Source organism: Neomonachus schauinslandi, chromosome 11 (assembly GCF_002201575.2).
Source record: "Neomonachus schauinslandi chromosome 11, ASM220157v2, whole genome shotgun sequence".
Taxonomy (NCBI): domain Eukaryota; kingdom Metazoa; phylum Chordata; class Mammalia; order Carnivora; family Phocidae; genus Neomonachus; species Neomonachus schauinslandi.
In genome coordinates this window covers 42,932,072-42,956,271 of record NC_058413.1, presented here as the reverse complement: position 1 = coordinate 42,956,271, position 24,200 = coordinate 42,932,072, and the positions used below count along the sequence as shown (strand labels likewise).

The 24,200-nt window shown below is 43.9% G+C and overlaps 1 protein-coding gene across 1 annotated transcript in view; it reads left to right on the top strand.

The window, feature by feature from the left end:
- SPON1 (spondin 1) overlaps positions 1 to 24,200 on the top strand; it is a 246,612-nt gene that overhangs the window by 133,829 nt on the left and 88,583 nt on the right. The window contains exon 6 of the mRNA XM_021685787.1: positions 3,114 to 3,262. Within this exon, the coding sequence (XP_021541462.1) occupies positions 3,114 to 3,262 (149 nt within the window). The remainder of the gene's footprint in view (positions 1 to 3,113; positions 3,263 to 24,200) is intronic.

Below are 24,200 nucleotides of genomic sequence, written 5' to 3'. Positions count from 1 at the left end.
CCTGAGCCGAAGGCAGTTGCTTAACCAACTGAGCCACCCAGGTGCCCTGACAGATCCCATTCTTGAGGCACCTGTTTCTCTGCACTCATGCCTTTGGACTTGGATTCTTTGGGTTTGGGGACTTTGCAGTTAGCTGCCATCCCCTCTGCTCTGTGTTCTTGTTTCTATAATATCCCTGCCCATGCTGGATTGTAAGTAATCTGCTGAGCCATCTGTTTCCCCCCCCCCCCCCCCCCCCCCCCCCCATCAGTCCCTCCAGGACAAGCACCTATCCAATTCCTGTCAGTGGCCAGGACCTGCCACTGTGCTTGGCACACAGTAAATGGAAGCCGAATGAATAAATCAGAAAGATCCATCTGGGTCCATCCCCTCATCTCCCTATGATTGTGCTCGTTCCTAGTCTCTTCTCTTATCCCACAGTACATAGATTTCTTATCTCCTATACTGAATAAAAGGCAGGTTTCATGTTTTACTCATTTTTGTAGCCTCCCTAACAACCAGGAAAGGAGGAAACTGTAATTATTGAGTGTCTATTGTGTGGCAGTAGTGATTTCACATATATTATCTCATCTTTTAAAAATGGAATTTAATTCTTATAATAGGTCAGTAAGATAGGCATTATCATCCTTGAATTACAGAGGTGGGAGCTGAGACTCAGGGAAATGAAATAATTGGAATTTGACCAAGTTGACCTAGCTAGAAAGTGGCAATGCTAGCATTTGAATCCTTGTCTGCAGGCTGTAAGACCAATGCCTTTCTTTGTTGGTGGTGGTGGTGTTTGTTTTTAACAGCATGCAGGTGAGCTGAGTGTGTTAGCCCAGTAGGTGTCAGGAACTCTGCTGACGTGAGACTTGAATTTAATCACATTGAATCAAATCTGTGCAAGCCTGCTCCCAAATGCTTCAAGCACGTATACTGCCTACCTTCCCTTTTGATTGTTTGGATGAAATCCTTTTGAAAACATGCACTGACCACTCACAGTGCATCAGACACAGTGCTGGGCACTGGGGACACAGTGCTGAAGACAGGTCTCCTCAGGGACGTGACAGTCTGGTGGGGAAACAGACCTGTAGCGGTGATCATACGTGTTATCTGTGCTGTGGGGAGACAGGAGACAAGACTTAGGTCAGTCTAGGGGGACCTTGGGGGACTTCTGGGTAAATCATGAAGGAGGGATGAGAGTTGGCCAAGCCAAGCAGGAAGAGAGCCACGGGGAACAGCATGTGCTAAGCCCCAGAGGTACAGAATTGTAGGTAGGATGGGTCTGGGAAAAGGGGCCATTTCGGTGGAACAAGGCAGAGGGAACAGGAAATGCTGAAGCTGGTCTCCCTGGGTTCACAGCGTGAACCAAAGGTCACGAGTGGCTCCCAGCCCTTGCCCCTCCACAAGCAGTGCTCCTGGCTTGGATGACAGCTAGGACAGTCTGGCCACATATCTATCTGTCTTCTCTAGGGAACTGATGGGTGAACACAGTGTTTGCATTTCCCTGGTGTGGAGGAAATAATGAGCAAGCAATTGGGCAGGCGGACCTAGTGATGTCATCTGCCTGCGTGGGGCGGGGCGGGGAGGCATGGCTGCCCTCAGCAGTCCGGGAGGGGGGCTTGGCACCTGAGTTCTCGATGTGCCCCTGCAGCAGAGGGTTCCAGGGTAGCAGGGAGCTGATGCAAACAGGCTCAGGCTCCGTTCAGAACGGTCTTCTTACGTGGTGGGTGGAGTGGAGAGTTCTGTCACCCCGGATCACATGTGTCTCTTGTGTCCACCCAGTTCCACTTTTCCTCTTCACTATGCCTGAAAACGTTCTTTAACTCAGGGCGTTATTAGCCAACCAAGAATGGCTGAGAGCTGAACTGGCCTTATGATGAACTGTATGTTACTTAACCAATAATTAATATATATACATGTGTATATATATGCTATGCATGTATATTTTATGTATATATTACATGTGCGTATATACATGTGTATATATCATGTATATTGTATGTGTATGTAAGTATCATGTATGTATATATTTATAATATATGTATTATATGTGTGTGTGTATGTGTGTGTGTGAGTATGTGCGTGCATCAACACTCATCACATGCAGAAACAAACCCAGTGCAGTGCTGATGTTGACTCTCCGTCCCTCTCCTTCCTCCCCCTGGCACTTTGAAAACCCCTCAGTCAGTTTTGTCTTGGTCCTGTCCAGATCTTGTTCTGTTCTCCCACACGTCACCCACTGGTTCCCTCCTGCACCCCCGATGGGCCCCCTCCCCCGTGATCCTCAGTGGACCACTGTGGACCAGTGCCTTCCACATATCCAGACTGCCTGCCCCATCCTCTCGCAGGGCTAGCTCACCTGCCCCTCATCCTGGAAGGCACAGAAAAGCCAGCTCAAAGTCAACCCTGCTCATTTCCGAGAATTGCCCAAGCCTACTCCCCACTCACTCCCTCTACCCTTGGCTCCCTGCTCATGCTCTCCCACCACAGCTCTACACTCCCATTTTGCTCCCTCTAATGCATTCTTCACACTGCTGCCTGGATGGTTTATCTAAAATTCAAATGTGATCATGCTGTTGCCCTGCTCAGGACCCTTCAGTGGTTTCAGACCCTTTCAAATGACATGCGAACTCCTGAAGCATTGAAAGCAGAGCCATCCATGAGCAGGCTCCTTCCTACCTCTCTGGCATTGCTTCCTACCTCTCCCCTGACAGTTGGTGACACAGCAATACTGAATTATTTATGGCCCCCCCAAACACACGATGTTATTTAATGCTTCTGAGTCTGCCAGAAATAGCCTCTCCTCTCCATTCTGTCTTACAAATCCGATCAGCCTTTCAAAGCCTCGAAGTTGTCCCCCTCTCTGAAACCCTCCCAGACAGAAGTCATCATTCTGGGCTGCCTCTGTGTCTCGCTCAGGATCTGTTGTTGTCCTGTCTGCATATCCCCAAGACCTTCTTGCTTCCACAGATGGTCTTATTCATCTCTGAAGAGCACAGGGCCTAACACAGAGAAGGTGCTTACCCGCACCAGTTGAATGATTGTCGAATTACACTTTCCTCCCAGCATTTAAGGGGCTCACGTTTTCGCCATAGCCACACTGATCCCTGCATCCTGATTGGCTTTCCCAGGTCGGGCCAATCACTGGTCTGCAATCATTGGTGGATCCCACTCCAAGAATTACGTGCTGTGGGAGTACGGAGGCTACGCGAGCGAAGGTGTCAAACAAGTTGCAGAATTGGGCTCACCCGTGAAAATGGAGGAAGAAATTCGGCAACAGGTAAGAAAAACAATCACAGAATGACCAAACACCAGGAACAGAGTCAAAGCATCCCTTAGATTTCTTTTCTGGGGCCTTGAAGTTTATAGTACGATGTGCTGGAAGATCGGTGCCCTAGGAAGCAAAATCTATTTGCTGAGTTTGGGGGGGGGGAGGGGTTAAGTCAAGTTGAGGACAGAGACACACAGGTCCCTCTTGTCTCAGATTTTCCCTGACCGGATTTGCGTTTTCTCCAGTTTTTGCTAAAGGCCACTGCTGTGGCCTCCTGGGTGGGATGCCATGTCTCTGGTCTCCTGAGAGTCGATGCAGTGGCTTTCAGTTTTCTTGCTATGATCCTTGAGAGAGGGTCAGGGGAGTGACACTGAAGTCATCCAAACCGAAATCACCATTTCAGAATCACCATGAAAATAAACTGTTTATCAGCACTTGCTTTTTGTGACCATGCCTTGAGGCGTTTGACAAACTCGTCGGTCATTAGTCATGATAGTTACAGACTGAAGCATCTTCTACTCACCACGTACGTACCGTGTTACGTGGGCCCAGGAGCTGTGCCACCATCTAGGTCCCACTCATCCCATGGAGAGATGAGGACGAAATCACCCGTCATTCTTTCTGACTTGTTTGACTGACAGTGCTCTATTGTCCCTCATCCAAAGCACTAGAAAGAGGCCAACGAGGGATCTGGGAAGAAGAGTTGCAGCTTTTCTGTGGCCATCCACTGCTGCACTGTGGAGAGGTGACAGGCCAGCTTTGGCCATCGCCACCCACAGAAGCCCTTCAGGCCTGAGAGAGCTCAGTGGGCAGTCGGAGCTCACTGCCCCCAAGTGCTCAGGAGGGAGTTAGGAAGGAGCAAACCACGCTTGGGCTGTGGTCATTTCACACCACAGGTCACTGCAAGGCTGTCCCACATCTGAGACTACAGGAGGCCCACGTGTCATGATGTGTATGTGCCCAGAAGCCTGAGCAGCATGGGAGGGCAAGCACAGCTGAGGCCCCCAGTGCTTCCCTTTGAAGTCTCCCATCGGGACTCCGGGCTGCCCACAAATCTTAAACTGAAGGCAACAAAAGTCACCCTGACGCCTCCTATAATCCCCTGAGGAATCCTTTTGGACCAGAGTCCAAAAATGCTTATGTTTCTAATTAATTTGATTTAAAGCCTTTTCTACATTCTTGGGGGGAAAATGTTTAACCAGATGTTTTGGTTTTTTTTTTTTTAAAGATTTTATTTATTTATTTGACAAAGAGAGACACAGTGAGAGAGGGAACACAAGCAGGGGGAGTGGGAGAGGGAGAAGCAGGCTTCCTGCTGAGCAGGGAACCCGATGCGGGGCTCGATCCCAGGACCCTGGGATCAAGACCTGAGCTGAAGGCAGGCGCTTAACGACTGAGCCACCCAGGCGCCCCTAACCAGATGTTTTAAGAGTGCACGCTATTCATCACAAGGGTATCCAACCAACTAGTCAGTGTTTCTTGGACCCCACCGCCATGCCTCGTGGCTGGCATCACGCATTCAGGCTAGAGCACAGTGCAACATCTGCCAAGCCATGGAAGGCTCCAGCTTGGTCCTGGTCTGTCCAGCCTGTCATGGGGCAGGGGATCCTTTGTTTGGGACCACGAGGGTCCACGTTCCTCGGTGGTACACTGGCTTATCGAGTCCCGTTGTGTGGTGTGGTAAAAAAAATTAAAAAACAACATTTGTTACAAATAATAGTTGAGCTACTAAAGTTTGCAAATGCATTAGATCAAGGTCAAGGGCATCTTCATAATAATGCCAGTCTCCTTCATTGTCTTTCTTGAGAGATTTCTGGGGAGAAGAGAAACATGTATATGAGTCATGAGAAACTGGGACCGGTTGTGCCAAAAAACATTATTTATCATGTGTTATAGCAGCACAAAGGTTGGAAGCTGATGGATGGGACCCCCAGCCTTAGAGTGTCCCCCTTAGGGAAATGTTCTTTGCTTGGCGTGTTCCTAACCAGGACACATGGGATTAGCTTCTGTGCCACAGTCTGCCTATCCCAGCTGGCTAGTATTCCCGACATTAAGTTATAATAATAAGTTTAATGATGAGGACTGCACATGGGAGTTAAAATTCCACTGAGCATATCTGAGGGTGTGTCACCACCTTTCAGGCCCCCTGGTGCTGGATATCTACTTTTATTTTTTTTATTTTTTTTTTTTTAAGATTTTATTTATTTATTTGACAGAGACAGAGACAGCGAGAGCAGGAACACAAGCAGGGGGAGTGGGAGAGGGAGAAGCAGGCTTCCCACGGAGCAGGGAGCCCGATGTGGGACTCGATCCCAGGACCCTGGGATCATGACCTGAGCCGAAGGCAGTCGCTTAACCAACTGAGCCACCCAGGCGCCCTGGATATCTACTTTTAGCTCTCACGTCTAGTCTGAGAAGACAATAGTATTAGCCCCATTTTACAGATAAGGAAGCTGAGGCACGGTCAATAGCTAGAGAATACTAGAACTGGAACCCAAATCTGCCTCGCTCCAACGCTTGTACACAGTCCCACATATATAATTTGCAGGGCCTCGTGCAAAGTGGGGTCCTTATTCAAGACTTAAGAATTCTAAGGTGGTGATACTGTGAATTTCACAGCATGGGGCCCTGGGAGGCTGCTGGGCACACACCCTTGAAGCCAGCCCTGCCCGTCCACTTCCCTGCCCCCCACAGCTGCCCCACAGAGAAACTCCTTTCACCCTGTTTCCAGGGCTCCACTATGAGTGCAGCAAGCCCCCAGCCCCTTGGAAAGTCAGTCGGATAGCGTGATTTCCAGATCCCTTCTTTTCCAAACATTTCAGAGTTTTCAATATTGTTCCCTGCAAACACATAATTTATTATGTTTTTCTGTCAGGTAAGGAGCAACATAAAAAGCAGCAAGAATATGAATCCTCCTAGAATATAAAAGTGTCCTCTGAATAACTGGGAACTTGTTTGAACACATCTACAAACTAACACAGTGTTCTCAGCCTTTAATGCCTTATATCCTACCAATCTCTCTATCAAAGAACCTGAGTCCAACCAGGATGAAAAAAAAAAAAAAAAGCCCTCTTTTCCCAAGAAAGACATTTATATGCTTACTAGCATTGTCTTATTATAGACTTATCGCTCACTTGCAAGTTTCAAGGGCATTAAAAATCACAGTAGATATTGTTGGAGGTAAATCTTATGCTAATGGCTTTCAAACACAAATGAACAAAAATAATAATCCCATTAGTAGAGGAAAATTGTAATAATATTACTGAGTATAAATTTTACTGTTACGATAACTACAAAACAACCAAGAAAATTAATGAAAAATCACAGTAGCATTATTGCCAAAACTCTGGTGGTCAGAGAGAGTGGGGGAAAGGCGCAATGCACACTTCTTAGCAGAGAAACAGAGTGTCCTATTGGTGAGTAGGGACTGTGGATTAGAACTACTGAGCTCAGGCTAGACTGACAAGTCACAAATAGGCAACCCAAGGCAGGTGGAGGCAGTAGGGAACGGTAGGTCACACTTGTAGGTAGAGCCAGGAACTAACGGTGAGCGGACATATACTCTGTTATGAAGACGTTGCGCTGAGTCCATTTCCACATTATCAAGCACACACTTACGGTGTGTGTACTAGGTGTCTGGTTCTCTGCCAGACATGGCCCCAAGATGGCGCCCCATTCACCATGTTGGTCATGCTAGAAACCTACTCATCATCCTTTATTCTCTCCCCTGCCCCAACTCTGGCCATCTGTCCTAAATTCATCCAGTTCACTCCCTCATCACCACTGCTCCATCTAAGACATCCTCATGTCCTGCACTAGTTTTCTGATCTCCCTAACTCCAATCCTCTTCCTCTTATCCACACTGCTCCAGGGCCATTTCAATAAAATACAAATGAGATTATGCCATTCCCTCCGACTAAGATGTCCTCACTGACCCTAAGATCAAGTTCAAACTCCTTATCATAGCTTGAAACCCCTCCATGATCCAGCCTTGTCTCGCTTCTCCTGTCTTATTTCTTGCTGCAGCACTAAGTTTTGCCCATCAAGAACCGTGTTCAGTCTTCCCAAAGAGCCATGCCCCTCTTGCATCTGGGTCTTCCCTCAGCCTGGAACATCTTCCAGCTCCCCTTCACCTGGTGAACTCTTAAGTATCCTTCCAGGCTCAGCTTAAATGTTGCTTCTTCCTGGAAGCCTTCTCTAATTCTGTACAAAGTGGGTGCCCTTGTCAGGCGCTCGCACAGTGCCCAGTACCTCCCCTGTCATCACCACCATCACCATCACATTTACTGTAAGTCCTTGTCGGATGTGTCTCCCTCACTAAACTGCAAAGTTCCAATCTGTGCTTCCATCGTCGTATCCTCTGAGCTGGGTAGTGTTATCTGCTTCCTGAATGTTTCTTGAGTGTATTCATTTAGCCACTCAGCTTTACTGAACACCCACCAAATGCCAGGCATTACAGATACAGCAGTGAGCAGATGATTCCCTGCCTGTGTGGAGTCTACGTTCTAGCAGGGGAGACAAGGAGAAAACTAAATAATTAGAAAGTAAGTAAAAAGAAACCAATAAGAGGTGACAAAGAAAGCAGTGTTAGGGAGGGACCTTGGAATTAGGGTGTCCAGGAAAGGTCTCCCCAAGGAGTGACCATCAAGCTGAGACCCAAAAGAAAAGCATAAGGAAAAGGTCATTCCAGATGGTGACAACGGCATGTGCAAAGGCCCTGGGATGGAAAAGAGCTTGTCATGCTTTAAGAACCCAGAGAAGACTGGTGTGGCAAGAGGAGAGGGAGGGAGGGTAAGTGTGGCCCAGCATGAGACCGAGTTGAATGGAGGGCCCTTCATCTCCTCGCTGGAGAAATTCACAGGTGAGGTGAGAGAGGCAGGTCCATGAACACCTATTCCCATATAAAGTACTTGGACTTCGGGGACTCTCTGCACCAGCTGGGAGAATGCAGGTATTAGACTGTGGCAGTCCTTGATATGCCATTTTCTGAACCAGCCCGGGCCTTCATGGCCCCTGTCCCCATGGCCAGAGACACATGTTAGTTTCCATGTCACTTGGGGAAGCTGGGTCCAGAGCCCCTTCCCTCAGCTTCCTTATCTCCCCATGCCTACTCTCTCCTAAACTGGATCGTCCCTGCCATTTCCTTCTCTGTCTCCCAGGTAGGCGGTGTGTCCCTTGAAGGCAGGTGCTGGAGTCTCCTTTTCAAACCCACCTCTGCTTCTGTTCATACCTACTCTGTCACTTTATTATGGTTTATTTTATCTCTTCAATTTTAAACATGTCTAATTGTCTCTTTCAGGTTACTCTATTATCTCCAGGTCTTAGGGACTAATCTTCCTTTGAATTGAACTTGATGTCTCTCCCAGTCACTAGTTTCTTCCTTTGCTTTTGGGTTGTTCGCTCACCTCCAGCAGATGCTTTTCTTTTTTTTTCCGGTGGGCATCCTATGTGCTCGAGGTGTGGTGCTTGCTTGGGGGGGGACAGCATATTTCCATCTTGTCAACCCACATTTTTATGTCCTTTCTCAGCTTGGAGTTCCGCCCTGAACACCCAGTGTGAATACGGACTCTGCTCTTACATATGAGAAAGCCCAGGGCTTCCAATCCCTGAACGAGAATTTTTACTCAGGGTCCCGGATAGAGCGCAAGCTTCCTTGCCGCCTTCCTGAGGTGATTTGTGGAGGGTTTCCCCATCCCCTGTTCATAAACAGGGCAGCCCTTCAAAACGTCTAGCTTGATGCCACTGGGGGTCTTCCCACATCTCATCTCACGCCAGCTCAAGACTTCCCCTTCTCCCCTCATGTGGCTTTGAAACCTCCACCCCTGCCCCTGGGGCCCACATCCCAGTCCGTGACCCCCACAGTCCACCAGCAGGCCAGGCTGCTCACTACTCTGGTTTAGACTTTCCTCCCCAGTGCTGGCATTCAGGAAATTTTTCTAAATGTTTCTAAGTTTTCAGTTATGTATTTTTAAAAATGTGCCCGTTGTATTTTGTCTGACATGTTTGTGTGTGAAGGAGGAGGGAGAAAGCTGGGCTTTTGCATCAGTTCAGTGTTTCGTGTCTCCAGATGGCCACCTAATATCTCCAGCACCTAACATGGTGTCTCATGCATAGTAGGTGCTCAACAAATATCTGAACTGACTCATTGACAAGCAAGCCATGAATGTTTTTTGCATAAAACCATGAGGGTTGAATGGCCACTCACTCATGGGACATGCTCCAGAAAAAAAACACTCCAGCTTTTATATAACATATAAGTCTGGACATATAAGTTATGTATATATAATTTATATAACATATAAGTCTGGATTCAAGACTTACCTGACCATAAGAGGTCAGATAATGGTGGGCCCTAAAATAGGCATCGATTATTTCATTTCAGGAGGCCTTGCTTTGGCAGATTACTTAAGCCAGCCAGCAGGATTGTCACACCACCTGTGGCATGAGAATCAATAAACAAGCAGGTGTTCTTTTTCTTTAAAGTTTAAATAGTGTATAGGGCTCTGGGAACTTGCAGAAAGGATTTGAGAATTTTCTTTTCTCGTCTCCTTTAAAACACTTAAATCATATGTCTACCGAGCATTTGTTTTTCCTGATTTTTGAGTTTCTAAGACGTGATCACTTTCCTCTAATTAAAACCCTTGCCTTATTTCTCATGTTTTCCACGGATCATGACATGCTGTCTCATTTGGTTGAGGAAGTCACTCACACCCACACACGCACACACTCATTACCAGCTTTTATTTATAACAATAAAGCTCCCATGATCTTCAGTACTTGTGAGAAGTAGAACTGTATAATAACTAAAAACATTGGCTCTGAATCAATATTTCCTGTGTTCAATCCTGGCTCCATCACTTACTGTGTGACTTTGGCAAGCTACTTAACCCCTCGGTGCCTCAGTTTCCTCTTCTATGAAATGAGGGTGGTAATAGTACCAACTTCAGAGGGTTACCATGGGGACTAAGTGTACTGATATGTGTAAAGTGCTTGGAGCAAAGCCTTCCCTGTAGAAAGCACTCACTGAATGCTACTTGTCATTGCCATGGTTTCATTGCTGGGTCTTCATTTCCTCCTCAGTAAAATCAGGGGTTGTCCTCAGATGGAAAAACCTCTGCAGGCGCTAGAAAAGCTAGTGACTCTAATTGTTCAAGTTCATCATGTCATTGCTCAGCCTGAGAACACCCACAGAATGCAGATACAACTCCTTTGCCATTCCCCAGGCTCTGCCTCTTCCTGCCCCTCCTCGCCCTGCTGAACAATGCCATCTCCCCATATGCCCTAGCCCTCTGTCCCAAAGTTGACCCTAAACAATTTGAGGATAATAACTACACCCTCATATCAAAAAGGAGCCACAACAAAACTCCATACCCATACCAACCCTATTCTTGTCATCGGACTTTTCCCCTTCCTTGGAACAGCCTCATCTGGATGTCTGCAGAAGCTGGTTCAGTGCCACCTCCAGAACAAGGTCTAGAGGGAATTAAAACCAGGAGATCTTCCCATATGCAATGGGACACAGCCAACAGTTGGAAATGCAGACAAGGCTCCCAACCTAAGGAAGCAGGTGGTCTAATGAAGCTTCTTGATGATAAGTAACAGAAACCTACTCAAACTAACTCAAGAACAAAGGAAACTTTATTGTAGGGACAAAATAGAATTTAAGAGAACACAAGTTAATACTGAGAGAAAAAGCCTCATGAAAGCCATAACTGGAAGGCATCAGGCTGAGACAAATTATCACTCTTCCCCCTCTCCTAACCCCACCCCACCCCCAGAATCACATAGTCTTTTCTGTGTTCTCCTATGTAAATCTCTTCCCCCATCCTTTCTCAATAGACCTGCTGTCCCTGCTTGCTTATGTTGTACATGGCCCCAAATGTTGGCTATAGAACTTTCTTCCTTGGCTTCCCATAGCCAAATGAGCTGTTTTGGTGGATCTTAGCTGAAACACTAGAAAAACAGATTGATCATTAGACAGCACACAGGCACCCCTGTATCAGATATCTACCCCCTAGTCCAATCAGTGGTTATCTCCATGTAAAGAACCACCCCACCTGTTAGTCCATATAGGAACTATGGGTAGGGCAGTTTATACTAAAAAAGGAATAGAAAATAGAAATAAAAAAGGAATAGAAAATAGAAAGTAGAAGGTAAATTGATTGACATTTCAAAGCAGCAGTGGATTGGCAAGAATTAGAACAGGTCACTGAACCATAGCCAAAGGACCTGAATTCAGGGTATCATGTCAGTCCTGCAGGAGAGAAGGAGAGCACTAAAGAAAACAGAGACAGCATGAAGGAGAGGAGAGGTTAACAGAACCCCAGGATGCAGAGCTTAGCCAACTGGGCAAGAAAATGTTTGGTCTAGAGATTGTTTCAGCCATTGAAGTGGGACCAGGGGGTCATCACTAGACCCAAGCATGAGGATTTGGAAAAAGAGAGAGCAGAGAAAGGATATGGGCATGGAGAGCACTGTCAAGACCACAAGGTGCCCTTGCCACCTGCTGCCTTATGCTTTAATGTGGCTTCCTAAGGCTTTGACCTTGAGTAGGTCACCTAACCTTCACTGAGCCTTAAGAGTCTTCATTTGCAAAATGGTGATAATGAGAATACGAACTAAATATGTTGGTTATGAAGTAATATGTGGAATCATACATATAGTGACTGTCAAAGTATAAGCCCATTATTATTACTCTTATTATTGGGACAAAAAATCAAATTTGAAGGATTTATCATCCTCTTTTCCTCCCATCTTCTAAGATGCTTTGGTTTTACTGGGTGGGAATGTGACTGGAAGAGGTAAAGTATGCCACACAGAAGCTGCCTGAGAGTGAAGACTAGGAAAGAGAAGTGAGGGAAGAAGGAAGGCCAGGAAGCTGAGACAGTATTAGAATTTTAAGGAACGAGAAGAGACATATTTGAGCAGCTGCCATTTGGAGTGGAAATCAGGGAGAGAAGGAAAGGGCCAAAGAAGACTTTTTTGGGCATTGAATTTCTACAAGAAGAGCCATCGAAAGGTAGTATTTAGCAGTCCACTTTGCAAAACACTGTGTGAGGTCATTTACCCTCTGCTGCCTCCTCAAGAAGGCATTCAGTAAAGACCTGTGGTGCTTTTCAAGCTTCTTGGAGTCAGACTGGGTAGATTCCTTTAGGTATGTCACCCATCCGCCCAAGGCCCCCAGTGGGGCCCAGTTTTATTTGGCTCACATTAATATCACTACCCATACCTGCTTTGTCCTTCCCATCTCATTCAAGGCTTAACTCCATGGAGTGTGTCCAAGTGGGCATGCAGTTGAGAGAAATATGGTGATTCTAAGGGTGGGGACCGGGAAAGGAGTTAAGTAAAGATTCTCAGTCACAGACACTTGTTACAGAAATTAGAACATCCTTGGAAAGGTGTGATTTCAGTCATATGAAACCTTTTGTTTGCTTTCAGTTGAGTCTTCAAACAAATCCAAATCACAGTAGGACAGGCAGCCAAAGTGATTCAGCAATGCCTGTTCTTCAATAAAATTGGCGCGGGCTGCCTTTGCTGGAAGGAAGCAGAGCCTGCCTCTTAGCAGCAATTCCCAACCTCCGCAGTTTTCCAGCAGAGCCTCGCTGATCCCTGGAATTTTTCCAGAAAACCTCTCTTTGAGTGAAATGGGGGACAATTTTACTCAAAACTTATAGATTATTTAACTCACTAAAAAAATCTATTTTTACAACTGAGCCAAAACATGGTAAACAGAAGGCAAATTTAAATGGGGTATAATTAATAAGTTGCCTTAATATTTAAAGGGCAGCTTGGCAATATCTGTCAAAATTGAACATTTTCTTTTTTCTTCCTGTGGCAAGAAATACATAACATAATATTTACCACCTCAACCATTTTTAAGTGTTCCGTTCAGTAGTGTTGAGTATATTCACATTGTTGTGTGTATATTTTCTTTATAACTCAACATAGTAATTCTGTATCTAGGAGTTAGTCTTTAAGAAATACTCTCACACAAAGGTATATGAGGAAGGACATTCATTACAGCATTGTTTATAAAAATAAGAGAAAGAAGCAATTTTTTATCAATAGGGAACCTACTAAAAATTCTGGCTGCTTTTATACAGTTCAATACCACGCAGCTATTAAAAAGAATAAGGCAGGTATGTATGTATTGATATAAAATGTTCCCCAGTATATACCGTTAGGAAGGGAAAAGCAGGACAGTGTCTCTAGCTTGCTGCCATCTGGAAAAAAGGCAGCTGGGTCAGAGCCAAATGATTACCTGCACATATAGCATTTTACATGCATAGAATATCTCTATGAACATACACCAGAAATTCATTGTCTCTAAAGCAAACTGGAAGTGTAGGGGCCAGAACTGAAAAGTTGTTCACATTTTATCATATACCCCTTTGCACTATTTATACATATATATGTTACCTTTTTAAATGAATGTTATTTAAATAAAGAAAGAAAACTTTGATACGAAACTGAATATTGTAAAAAGACCAATACTCCAAATTAACCCATAAATTTAATATGCTCCCCCCAAAAATCAAACAGGTTTTTAACTTATATAGGCTGATTCTATGGAAATGAAAACTTAACTTGTCAAGAATAGCCAGAAAATGTCAGGAAGATAGTAATGATTGAAGGGAAGTGGGGAGAGAAAGACTAGCCAAATCAAATATTTGCAAATGATATATCCAATAAAAGGTTAATATCCAAAATATATAAAGAACTTACACAACTTAACACAAAAAAAGCAAATAATCTGGCTTTAAAAATGGGCAGAGGACCTGAATAGACATTTTTCCAAAGAAGACATACAGAGGGCCACAGACACATGAAAAGATGCTCAACATCACTCATCATCAGGGAAATGCAAATCAAAACCACAATGAGATACAACTACCAGTCAGAGTGGCTGGTATCAAAAGTATAAAAAATAACAAATGTTGGTGAGGATGTGGAGCAAAAACAACCCTTGTACAGTATTGGTAGAAATGTAAATTGATACAGTCACTGTGGAAAACAATATGGAAGTTCCTCAAAAAATCAAAAATAGAAATAACATATGATCCAGTAATTCCACTACTGGGTATTTACCAAAAGAAAACAAAATACTAATTCAAAAAGATATAAGCACTGCTATGTTTATTACAACATTATTTGCAACTTTATTTGCAATAGTCAAGATATGGAAGCCACCCAAGTGTCCACTGATAGATGAATGGATAAAGAAGATATGATCTCTCTCTTATATCTCTCTCTATATATAGAGAGAGAGATCTGTTTCTCCCTCTGACCCTCCCCCCTGCTCATGCTCTCGTGCTCTCTCTCTAATGAATAAATAAAACATCTTTTAAAAAATAAAATAAAATCTTTAAAAATAAATAAATAATAAAGTAAAATAAAAATAAAAAATGAAGATAAAAAGCATTAGAAGAAGACATGAGAGAGTCATTTTTAGACTCTAAAGCAAAGTCCTTTCTAAGCATGCCACAAAACACAGAGGTCATAAAAGAAAAGACTGATTAAGGAAACTAAAAACAACTTTTTAATTCTAGAAAATACTTGAAAATTTTAAAGGTAAAGGACAAAGTGGGGGAAATATTTGTAGCCCATACAATAAACAGAAGGCTAATTTCTTTAATACATAAGGAATTCTTATAGGTTGCTTTCTAAAAGATCAATAAAGCAATAGAAAAAATTCTCAAAACACGTGGCAATTAGATGGCTTTTAGATTTTTTTTTTTTTTTAAGATTTTATTTATTTTTATTTGAGAGAGAGAGAATGAGAGACAGAGAGCACGAGAGGGAAGAGGGCAGAGGGAGAAGCAGACCCCCCTGCTGAGCAGGGAGCCCGATGTGGGACTCGATCCAGGGACTCCAGGATCATGACCTGAGCCGAAGGCAGTCGCTTAACCAACTGAGCCACCCAGGCGCCCCGCTTTTAGATATTTTAAAAGATGTTCAACCTCATTCACAATTATGAAAATGCAGATTCATTCCACAGAGCTGAAATTTTTGATCTATTAGGCTTTTTTTTTTTTTTTTAGATTTTTATTTGACAGAGAAAGAGCACACAAGCAGGGGGAGCGGCAGAGGGAGAGAGAGAAGCAGGCTCCCCTGCTGAGCAGGGAGCCCGATGCCGGGCTCGATCCCAGGACCCTGGGATCATGACCTGAGCTGAAGGCAGCCGCTTAACCGACTGAGCCACCCAGGCACCTGATCTATTGGGCTTTTGATAACCTTGTGTTGACAGAGGTATAGGAAAGCAGACACTTTCCCAGCTGATTGTAGCAGTACCGACTGGTACAACTTTGCAGGGGGTACATTTCTCTGACTCAGTAGTTAATATCCAGGAATTTATATATGCAGAAAGACTCACACATAGGAATGTGCTATTTACCGAACACTGTAACAGAAAAAGTGAAAAAATTTAAATATCCATTAATAGGGGACCAGTTAAATAAAAATGAGAATTTGAAATTAAACATTGTCAAGACAAATCATTTAGCTAAAAAAGAAAGCGCAGCAGAGTATTTATAGAGTGCCCCATTTGCGTTATCTTTTTCTAGACGTATGCCGACATCTCCTGAAGGGTGTATAAGAACATGAATAGTGGTTGCCTTGGGGGTGGGGAACTGAGAGATTATGGGATAGGAATGGGAGGGGGACCTCCCATCGTATTCCCAAGGTGCCTTTTGAATATTGTACCATGTTTTTGCAATATCTATTCGAAAAAGTGATTTTTTTTTTTTCAGATTTTATTTATCTGATAGAGAGAGAAAGAGCACAAGCAGGGGGAGCGGCAGGCAGAGGGAGAGGGAGAAGCACGCTCCCCGCTGAGCAGGGAGGCTGATGCGGGACTCCATCCCAAGGTCCTGGCATCATGACCTGACCCGAAGGCAGATGCTCAACTGCTCAACCGACTGAGCCACAGGAGCTCCCTAGCTTAGGAATCTCTAAAAGATACCATATAAGAAAGCATATTGTGTGGTCTTGGTAGATTGTTCTATCCTAGTCATCAACAGAGCGTGCCAGTGTGCCCTGAAAACCCCCACTAGTTTCCTGGGGACTGGACTGGTCAGAGGTATGGATTTATAATCCAGGTGGCCAGAAGGAGTTTACGCAGAGAAAGAGTACAAATCATAGCCAAGGAGGAAAGGTCCAAGTCGGTGCCTGGCCTTAGGTCTGAGGGGTGAGGCCACCAACAGGAAGTCCGTGGAAGCCCAGATGGCATAGAAAGGGCTGTGATGTGCCCAAAGCCTCTTCTGGTGTGTTGGCAGCCACATGGCTTAGGATGGCCTGACATCTTAAAGGGTCAGAGGGGACCAGCCAGAACTTTCTCAAGGCTCCAGAAGTGATCGCAGCTACCCCTTTTCAGCTTTGTGGCCACCAGGTGGTAAGTCTATGTGCTATAAGTGTTTACTACTCTGCAGAAGAGAGAACCTTGTCAGTGGAGCGTCCCACATTCAGGGGTCCTGCTGGGGCCTGTGTGAGACTCACGAGAGTGTGAGCTAAGTCAGCATTACGCAAAGTGTGGTCTGTGGAGTGGTGCCTGTCTGCAGGCCATTTGCTACCAGCCCATGATGCGCTAAATCCATAAGTTAAGAAGAAGCATTTAGAAATAGCACTTTAAAAATGTCTCAAGAATCTAATAATAAAAAAATCAGAACTTGGGTTTTGCACACTTTTATTTACGTCTTTTACTGTTACATTTTAATTTTACCAAAATACAGTCTGCAACAGATTACATCGTTTAAAAACAACAGCAACAAGCTGGTCTTTCACTACAGAGTGGAGAAGCATTGTTCTAGAGGCAAGGACTCTATCTGAGCCATTTCTTTACACCCCAGTACCTGAGTCAGGGTCTGGGATAGCGTAGATGCTCACAAGTGTTGACCACAGTCCACAGGTTTTTTTGAAATGAGAAAACCAAGGCCTGGAAAATATATGTGACTCGCCCAAATGCGAATGGCAGCACAGATCCATACCCCAGAACTCCTGACTTCCGTTCTGGTGCTTTCTCTTCTCTCTGCTAAAAGACAGGAAGCTTAGGCAGCCCTGAAAATCTCAGGTTGTTGGATGGTACTCATCCAGTTTCCTGAAAAACTTAGTGTTCACCAGACTCTCTGAGACAGTTTACAGCTAGACTTTCCAAAGAATATTTGCCATCTGGTGGTAAAAAAGGTGTATGCGCTTCGCATAGACATTCATTCATTCATGTGTCAAGCACCATATTTTCGAAAACACATGGCCTTAAGAGGCTCATGGTCTCTTGAGAAAGACTGACATGGAAATCGGTGGTGACAACACAGCGTGACTTGGGCGGGGGAAGTCAGTCCAGGTCATACTGGGAGCACAAGCAGGACCTTCCCTGCTTCAGGAAATGGCGGTACCATGAGCAGCCCTAAATTCAATAGTTTCATGCTCAAAAAAATATTAGCTCTGTCCTTGTCTTGTTCTTCCTGGACCATTAGGATAGCAGTTTTTGTTGTCACCTTCTCTGTGTGAGGATGAGCTCATGAACTGAGCGTGTTACAAATGCAGCCAGTATATGCCCTTTTGGCTGAATGGCGTAGCTGTCCCAAGGGCTGTATCCCTCGCCACCACTGCATCTGGTCTTCAGGTCTACTCAAGAATGCAGTGTTCGTTTCCCACCTCTGACCAAGAGTGTCTGCAAAGGTCCCTCCTGGCCGTGCAGTTCTTTGGCTCTCTCATCCTGAAGCTCGCCAGTAGCTAAGCCCGGCATTCCCCTAGCAAACAAGTTCATCCAGCCCGTAGAACCAAGAGCCATGCACTCAGTAGTCCAGCTTGCCCGCGGTGAGGGATGCATGGCAGAACGGGGTAGAGGACAGGCCTGTAAACAGCTTTATCTGAAGTCAGAGGTTAGAATCATCTCATGAACGAACTTGAATACCAGGCTGTGGAGATTAGATGTAGGCTAGTAGGAATAGGGCAGCCACTGAGGGTTTCTGGGAAGAGAAGTAACAGAGACCAGGGCATTCATTCATTCAACATAATTATTGACATCTATTGTATGCAAAGCACTGAGCGGGCCCCTGTGCTAGGCCCTGAAAGCACAGAGATGAGTAAGACCTCGTGTGGGAGACACATCATACCATCCCCCTGGGTTATAATGCACTCTTTACCCCATGCAACAATTTAAAATCCTTGTCTCAGGAAGGAAAGAAATTAAATTGTCTGAGAAACTTCCTACTATATGAAATTAGCTATAGAAATTATAAAGCCATAAGTCAGACTTCCAATTGTTCTGTAACTATGTAAACATAGCAATTTTTCCTTAAGATAGAAATATATAAGCAAACAAACAAAAGAGGACACAGGAGCCCCATCTCATGGAGAGATGTTCTGCTGCCTCCTCAGGTTCTGTCCTTGAATGAGAACACGTCTCATTGACACCATGTAGCCAATGAGGCTTGTAAGACCTGGCATGGAGGGCTGAGGGAGCAAAGGGAAGAGCAAGCAACCACAAGCTGATGAGCTGGGTGTTATGGTAGAGTTTTGTGGAAGGTTACATGGGGGCACGAAGGAGAAAGTGTCAGTCCTGTCCAATTCTGTCTTGAATGAAGGACCTCACGAAACCATGAGCTGAATTTTGAAGGATGAAGAGAGTTTGCTGGTAGACGAAAGGGGAGAGCACACCAGGCTGCGTGGAGGTGTAAGATTCCTTCATGAAACCCTAAGAACTGCACGGCCAGGAGGGACCTTTGCAGACACTCTGGTCAGAGGTGGGAAATGAACACTGCATTCTTGAGTAGACCTGAAGACCAGATGCAGTGGTGGCGAGGGATACAGCCCTTGGGACAGCTACGCCATTCAGCCAAAAGGGCATATACTGGCTGCATTTGTAACACGTTCAGTTCATGAGCTCATCCTCACCTCACCCTGTGTTGTCATGAAACCCTACGGTGTAAGATTCCTTCATGAAACCCTCCTAAGAGCGGTAGGAGACAGAATAGGCAGGACACATTCATTCACTCATTATTTCCACAAAGGTTTCCATTCATTCACTTACTCTTTCTCACAAAGGTGCACCTATGGTGGGCCCTGCCATCGGGTAAGCAGGAAGGCAATCACAAATGCACAGACACAGATTTTACCTTGAGAGAGCTCAAGTACTCAGAGTTCAGATAGGCAGAAAATCCAAAAAGCTGTACACCGCCTTTGCCTCAGGAAGGCAAAAGGAAGGCAGGCTAACAATTCTCTCCAAGTCTTCCTAGTCAAGGAACGGGCTTATAGCATGCCATTTATGGTGTCTACACCATACCAGACACTATGATAGACTCCTTACAGACTTACCTATCTGAACGAATCAGCAAGCCTGGAAGGTGGTTATCATTCATGTCACTTTCCAGATGAGGAAACCAAAACCCAGGAAAGTTAGTTAAATTTTCTAACCCCAGGTCACACAGCTAATAATCAGTTAACACCTGAATCTGAGTTCCTGCCTATTGGCTGGCTCTTTACTTTTCCTCATGCTGCCTCTCCATCCCTAGAAGGGCTTTCATTCCGCATCAGGATCAGAATTCCACCCAGCCTCCTATATCCTACCCTGTCATGATGCCTTTCCTGGTCCGTTCAAATGCATGTTGCTGCCACCTCCTCAGATCTTCCAGAGCATCTTGAATCCTAATTTGGCCCATTTCCTGTGGGTGTCTGTGTCTGCCTCTGGAAGAAAGAACATAACGTAGGGGTCCATCTGAGAGGGGCTGTGGCCCCAGACCCACCCCTTCCTCTCCCCATTGGTGCTTTACATGTGACTAGCTCATAACACATTTGTAAGTGTCTGTGGAATTCAGTGGAACCCTTTAGCCCTGGGTTTGCTGACAGGAAGACTGCTTTAGCAAAGGCAGCCATTCGACCAACTTTGTCTCCATAGCTACCACCAGTTCTCCAAACGATACCCTAGCTCCCAGTAGGTTCCAGTCACAGTAATTCTTAATTTATTTTCCTATTTGGAAGCAAAATTACTGCTTCATTAATCAATGGGTATAGAAAATCAAAAGTCTATTAACTGGCAAGCCAATGCTGTTCCAAAGGGCATTGATCCATGTATGTTATGGGCAGCCTGTTCATTGGAAACTACAGCTCCTGAGAGCAACTCTCTGGGGCAGTGTTGGGGCGTCTGGAATGTTTTTATCCTTTAATGCACAGGCACATATCAGATTCTTATGGTATTTTTTGTGTGTGTGTGGTAGGAAAGGGGAGACTATTGGCTTGGCAGTAATATGGTGCATGATAGGATTTCATAGATGCATATATTTAACCAATAAGCACCGACAGATATATTATGTGTTTCCTGGAGCAAAACTAACTTATTCTTTAAAGTAAAATGAATTCCCTGCAGAATATATTCAAGAATAGCAATAAATGCAAACATAATGGGTATGCTCGCCTGGCTAATGATCTGGGATCAGCACTGCAAATATGGTTGGGTCTTCCGAGATGAGGATTTCCTCTATACCAATGCCCAAAGGGTTATCTTTTTCAAATGGACTTGCTAATTATTTAAAAGTCACCCCTTTGAATGATCTACATGCAGAGTGGTGACTCAAACTTCAGCAAATACATATATTTCAAAAACATATAATGTACAAACCTAGCCACAAAGAAGTTGGTCTGAGATGAACTCCAGAGCCCTCCAAATTGGAGCCTAAGATGGTATTTGTTGCAGAGTAGGGTTCTCGTCTGGGTTAGGGCTTTATTTTATTATTCCAGCTTCCACAGTGGTTTTGCATTCTTTTACAAGATGCATTGTTGACTCACTAGAGTCTAATATATTAGCATGGAATATACTTTTGCTTCTTCTGGGACAATGCAAGGACCTTGGGACATTTTAATTCCCTGCACCCCACTGCTGCCTTAATAATGCCAAATAATGAAATTTTATATATATTTAGCTCTACGAGATGTTATTCATATTATTTCTTACTGTCAGGATTCATTTGGCATTACCCCTATAGTTACCCCTTCTGTTGTTCTTCCTTCCTTTCTGCATTTCCATTTACCTTCCAGGATTATTTCCTTCTACCTGCAGAACACCTGTACCATTGTCTTTAGTGAGAATTTGAAGGTAAAACTTTCATTTCTTGTCTGAAAATATCTTTATTCTGCCTTCATTTTTGAAGGTTATTTTTTAATAGGTAAGTTGGCAAATATTTTCTTTCAGTATTTTAAAGATGTGATTCCTCTGCCTTTGGCTTCCATCATTTTGTTGTGAAGTCACCCGTCAGTCTGACTGTTGCTCTTTTGAAGACAACATGCCTTTTTCTCCAGCTGCTTTTAAACTTTTGTCTTAAAAAAGCTTAGGTGTGGTTTTGTTTGGATTGATCCTTCAGCGGGTGGCTGTAATACTTCTCAAATCCATGGCTTCCTATCTTATGTCAGTTTGGGGAAATTCTGGCTATTGTTTCTTCAAAGATTGGTTCTCTTCCAATTTTCTCTCTCCTTCTGGGACTCCAGCGACACCTATGTTAAATTTTGCTATCATTTCCCATATGTTTCATATGGGTTTTTTTTTTTTAATATTCTCCATCATTTTTCCCCTCCATACTTTAGTCTGGATATTCCTAACCCCATCTTCTTCTGGTCTAAACTGTTAAACCTGTGAGTTCTTAGTTCCAGTTATTGTATTTATCAGTTCTAGAATTTCTGTTTGATTCTTTTTTACAAACTCCAATGTTGCTAAAATCTTCCATTTTGATTTCTATTTCTTTGAACATGTTAATCACAATTTTTGTTTAAATCCAGGTTTGGTAACTACAATATCTGGATCATCTATGGGTCTCTTTCCATTGTCTTTTTCCCTTGGTCCAGTATCCTGGTATGTCTAATGATTTTTTACTGAATGCCAGACATTGTACGTGAAAAACCGTAGAGGCTCTGGATGACATTATCTTCCTTCACAGAAGATTTATTTCCACTTCTAGCAGGCAATTAGCGTAGGGTAGATCACTTTAATCAAATCTTGGATTGGGCTGTTTTGAAGCTGAATTTCAGTCTTTGTGAGAGCTGTTTTAATGTAGGGTTCACCCTTACTCCAAGGGTGTACTCCTACACTTTCTAAGGGAAAGTCTGGGGTGCTTACCAGTGTCTCTCTTCCTTCTGGGTTCTGACTTACAATTTTAATCTTCTTGAAACATGAGGCTGCTGAAAACTCTGTTCAGTCTCTTAGCTACTAATTTCTACTCAGATTTGCAAACTTTCTCTCCTGTGACTCTTACAAATCAGCAACTGCCTCAAAGGAAAAGCAGTGCCAAATGTTGGGCTTGCTTCTCTGTCCTTCCTTTCTCTTCAGGATCTTGGCTCAAATCATATTCTCTCCGCAGTCCTGCCAAAAGCTACGCTCAGCTTCTCAGCCTCTTAGCCTCATATGGCTGATGGAAAAGCCAGTGCTTAAAGGGGAAAAGCAGCTCGGAACATGTGACTCACTTCTATGCATCTACCTTCTCTCCAGGATCTTGGCCTTCAAGTCCTGGCTGTGTTGAGAGCTCTCTAGTGCTTTAAACCAAGTTGTTTTGTTTTGTTTCATCCATATTTTCTAGTTCTTGGCAGATTGTTGGTCTGATATAAGCTAGTTCACCATTATTGGAGGTAAAACTAGAATCTCTTCTCTTTTTTCTGGTTTATTATTTGTTTTAAAGATTTATTTATTTATTTTAGAGAGAGAGAGCAGAGGGAAGGGCAGAGGGAGAGACAGAATCCTCAAGCAGACTCCCCACTGAGCGTGGAGCCCAATGCAGGGCTCAATCTCACGACCCTGAGATCATGACCTGAGCCGAAATCAAGAGTCAGCCACTCAACTGACTGAGCCACCCAGGCGCTCCTTTCTGGTTTATTATTATTATTCAATTTATTTAAATTTAAAAAACAAAAAACAGTTCATCCATTTTCCCCACTCCCTATGCCCCACTTCTGGCAACCACCAATCTGTTCTCTGTATCTATGAGCTTGGTGTTTTTGTTCGTTTGTTTTTAGATTATTTTACATATAGAAGAGATCATATGATATTTGTCTTTCTCTGACTTATTTCACTTAGCATGTACCCTCTAGGTCCATCCATGTTATCACAAATGGTAGGATTTTTTTCATTTTTTAAGGTTGAATAATATTCCATTGTGTATATATACCACAATTTCTTTATCCATTCATCTATGATGGACATTTAGGTTATTTCCATATCTTGGCTATTGCAAATAATGCTGCAGTGAATAAGAGGGCCCATATTTTTGAATAAGCATTTTTGTTTTCTTCAGGTAAATACCCAGAGGTGGAACTGTTAGATCATATTGTAATTCCATTTTTAATTTTTTCAGGAACCTCCATACTGTTTCCCATAGTGGCTGCACCAATTATCTGAAGAAAACAAAAATGCTTATTCAAAAAGATAGATTCTCTTCTTTAAGCATGTGGGTTCTGTCTCTCCAACATACAGCTGGGTCTCTGACATCATTCTGATCCTTTGACTTCCACCCAATCCCACTTTCTGGTTTTAGTACTAATGTGCTAAGTGCGGAGAACTCCAGGGCTTTTTGACTATAACTCTTCAAAGCTCCCCCTTAAGTTATATTTGTTGTCTAAGTTATATTTGCTATTTGTTTTCATTCCTAATTGATAGTGGAAAATATAGTATTACACCAGGTGGGACTTCTCTCAATGCAAGTGACTTGGCAAAATTCTGCAAGGGGGAAGGGCTTATGATGTTCTGGTACTTTGATCCATAGGCTTTCCTCTGCATTGAAATCTCTCTCCTACTGGCCAAAACATTATTTTTCTGTGTCCAGCTTCCACTCATATAACCCCAGTGTGAAGGAACCACCTGCCCCTGAATTTGAACTCAAATTACCTGTCTTGGAGCTTTGCTTTCTGTCTTACTGATTTCCATTGCCTACGAGTGACAGACTTGCTAAATATGTCATCATGAGTGCTAAGAAAA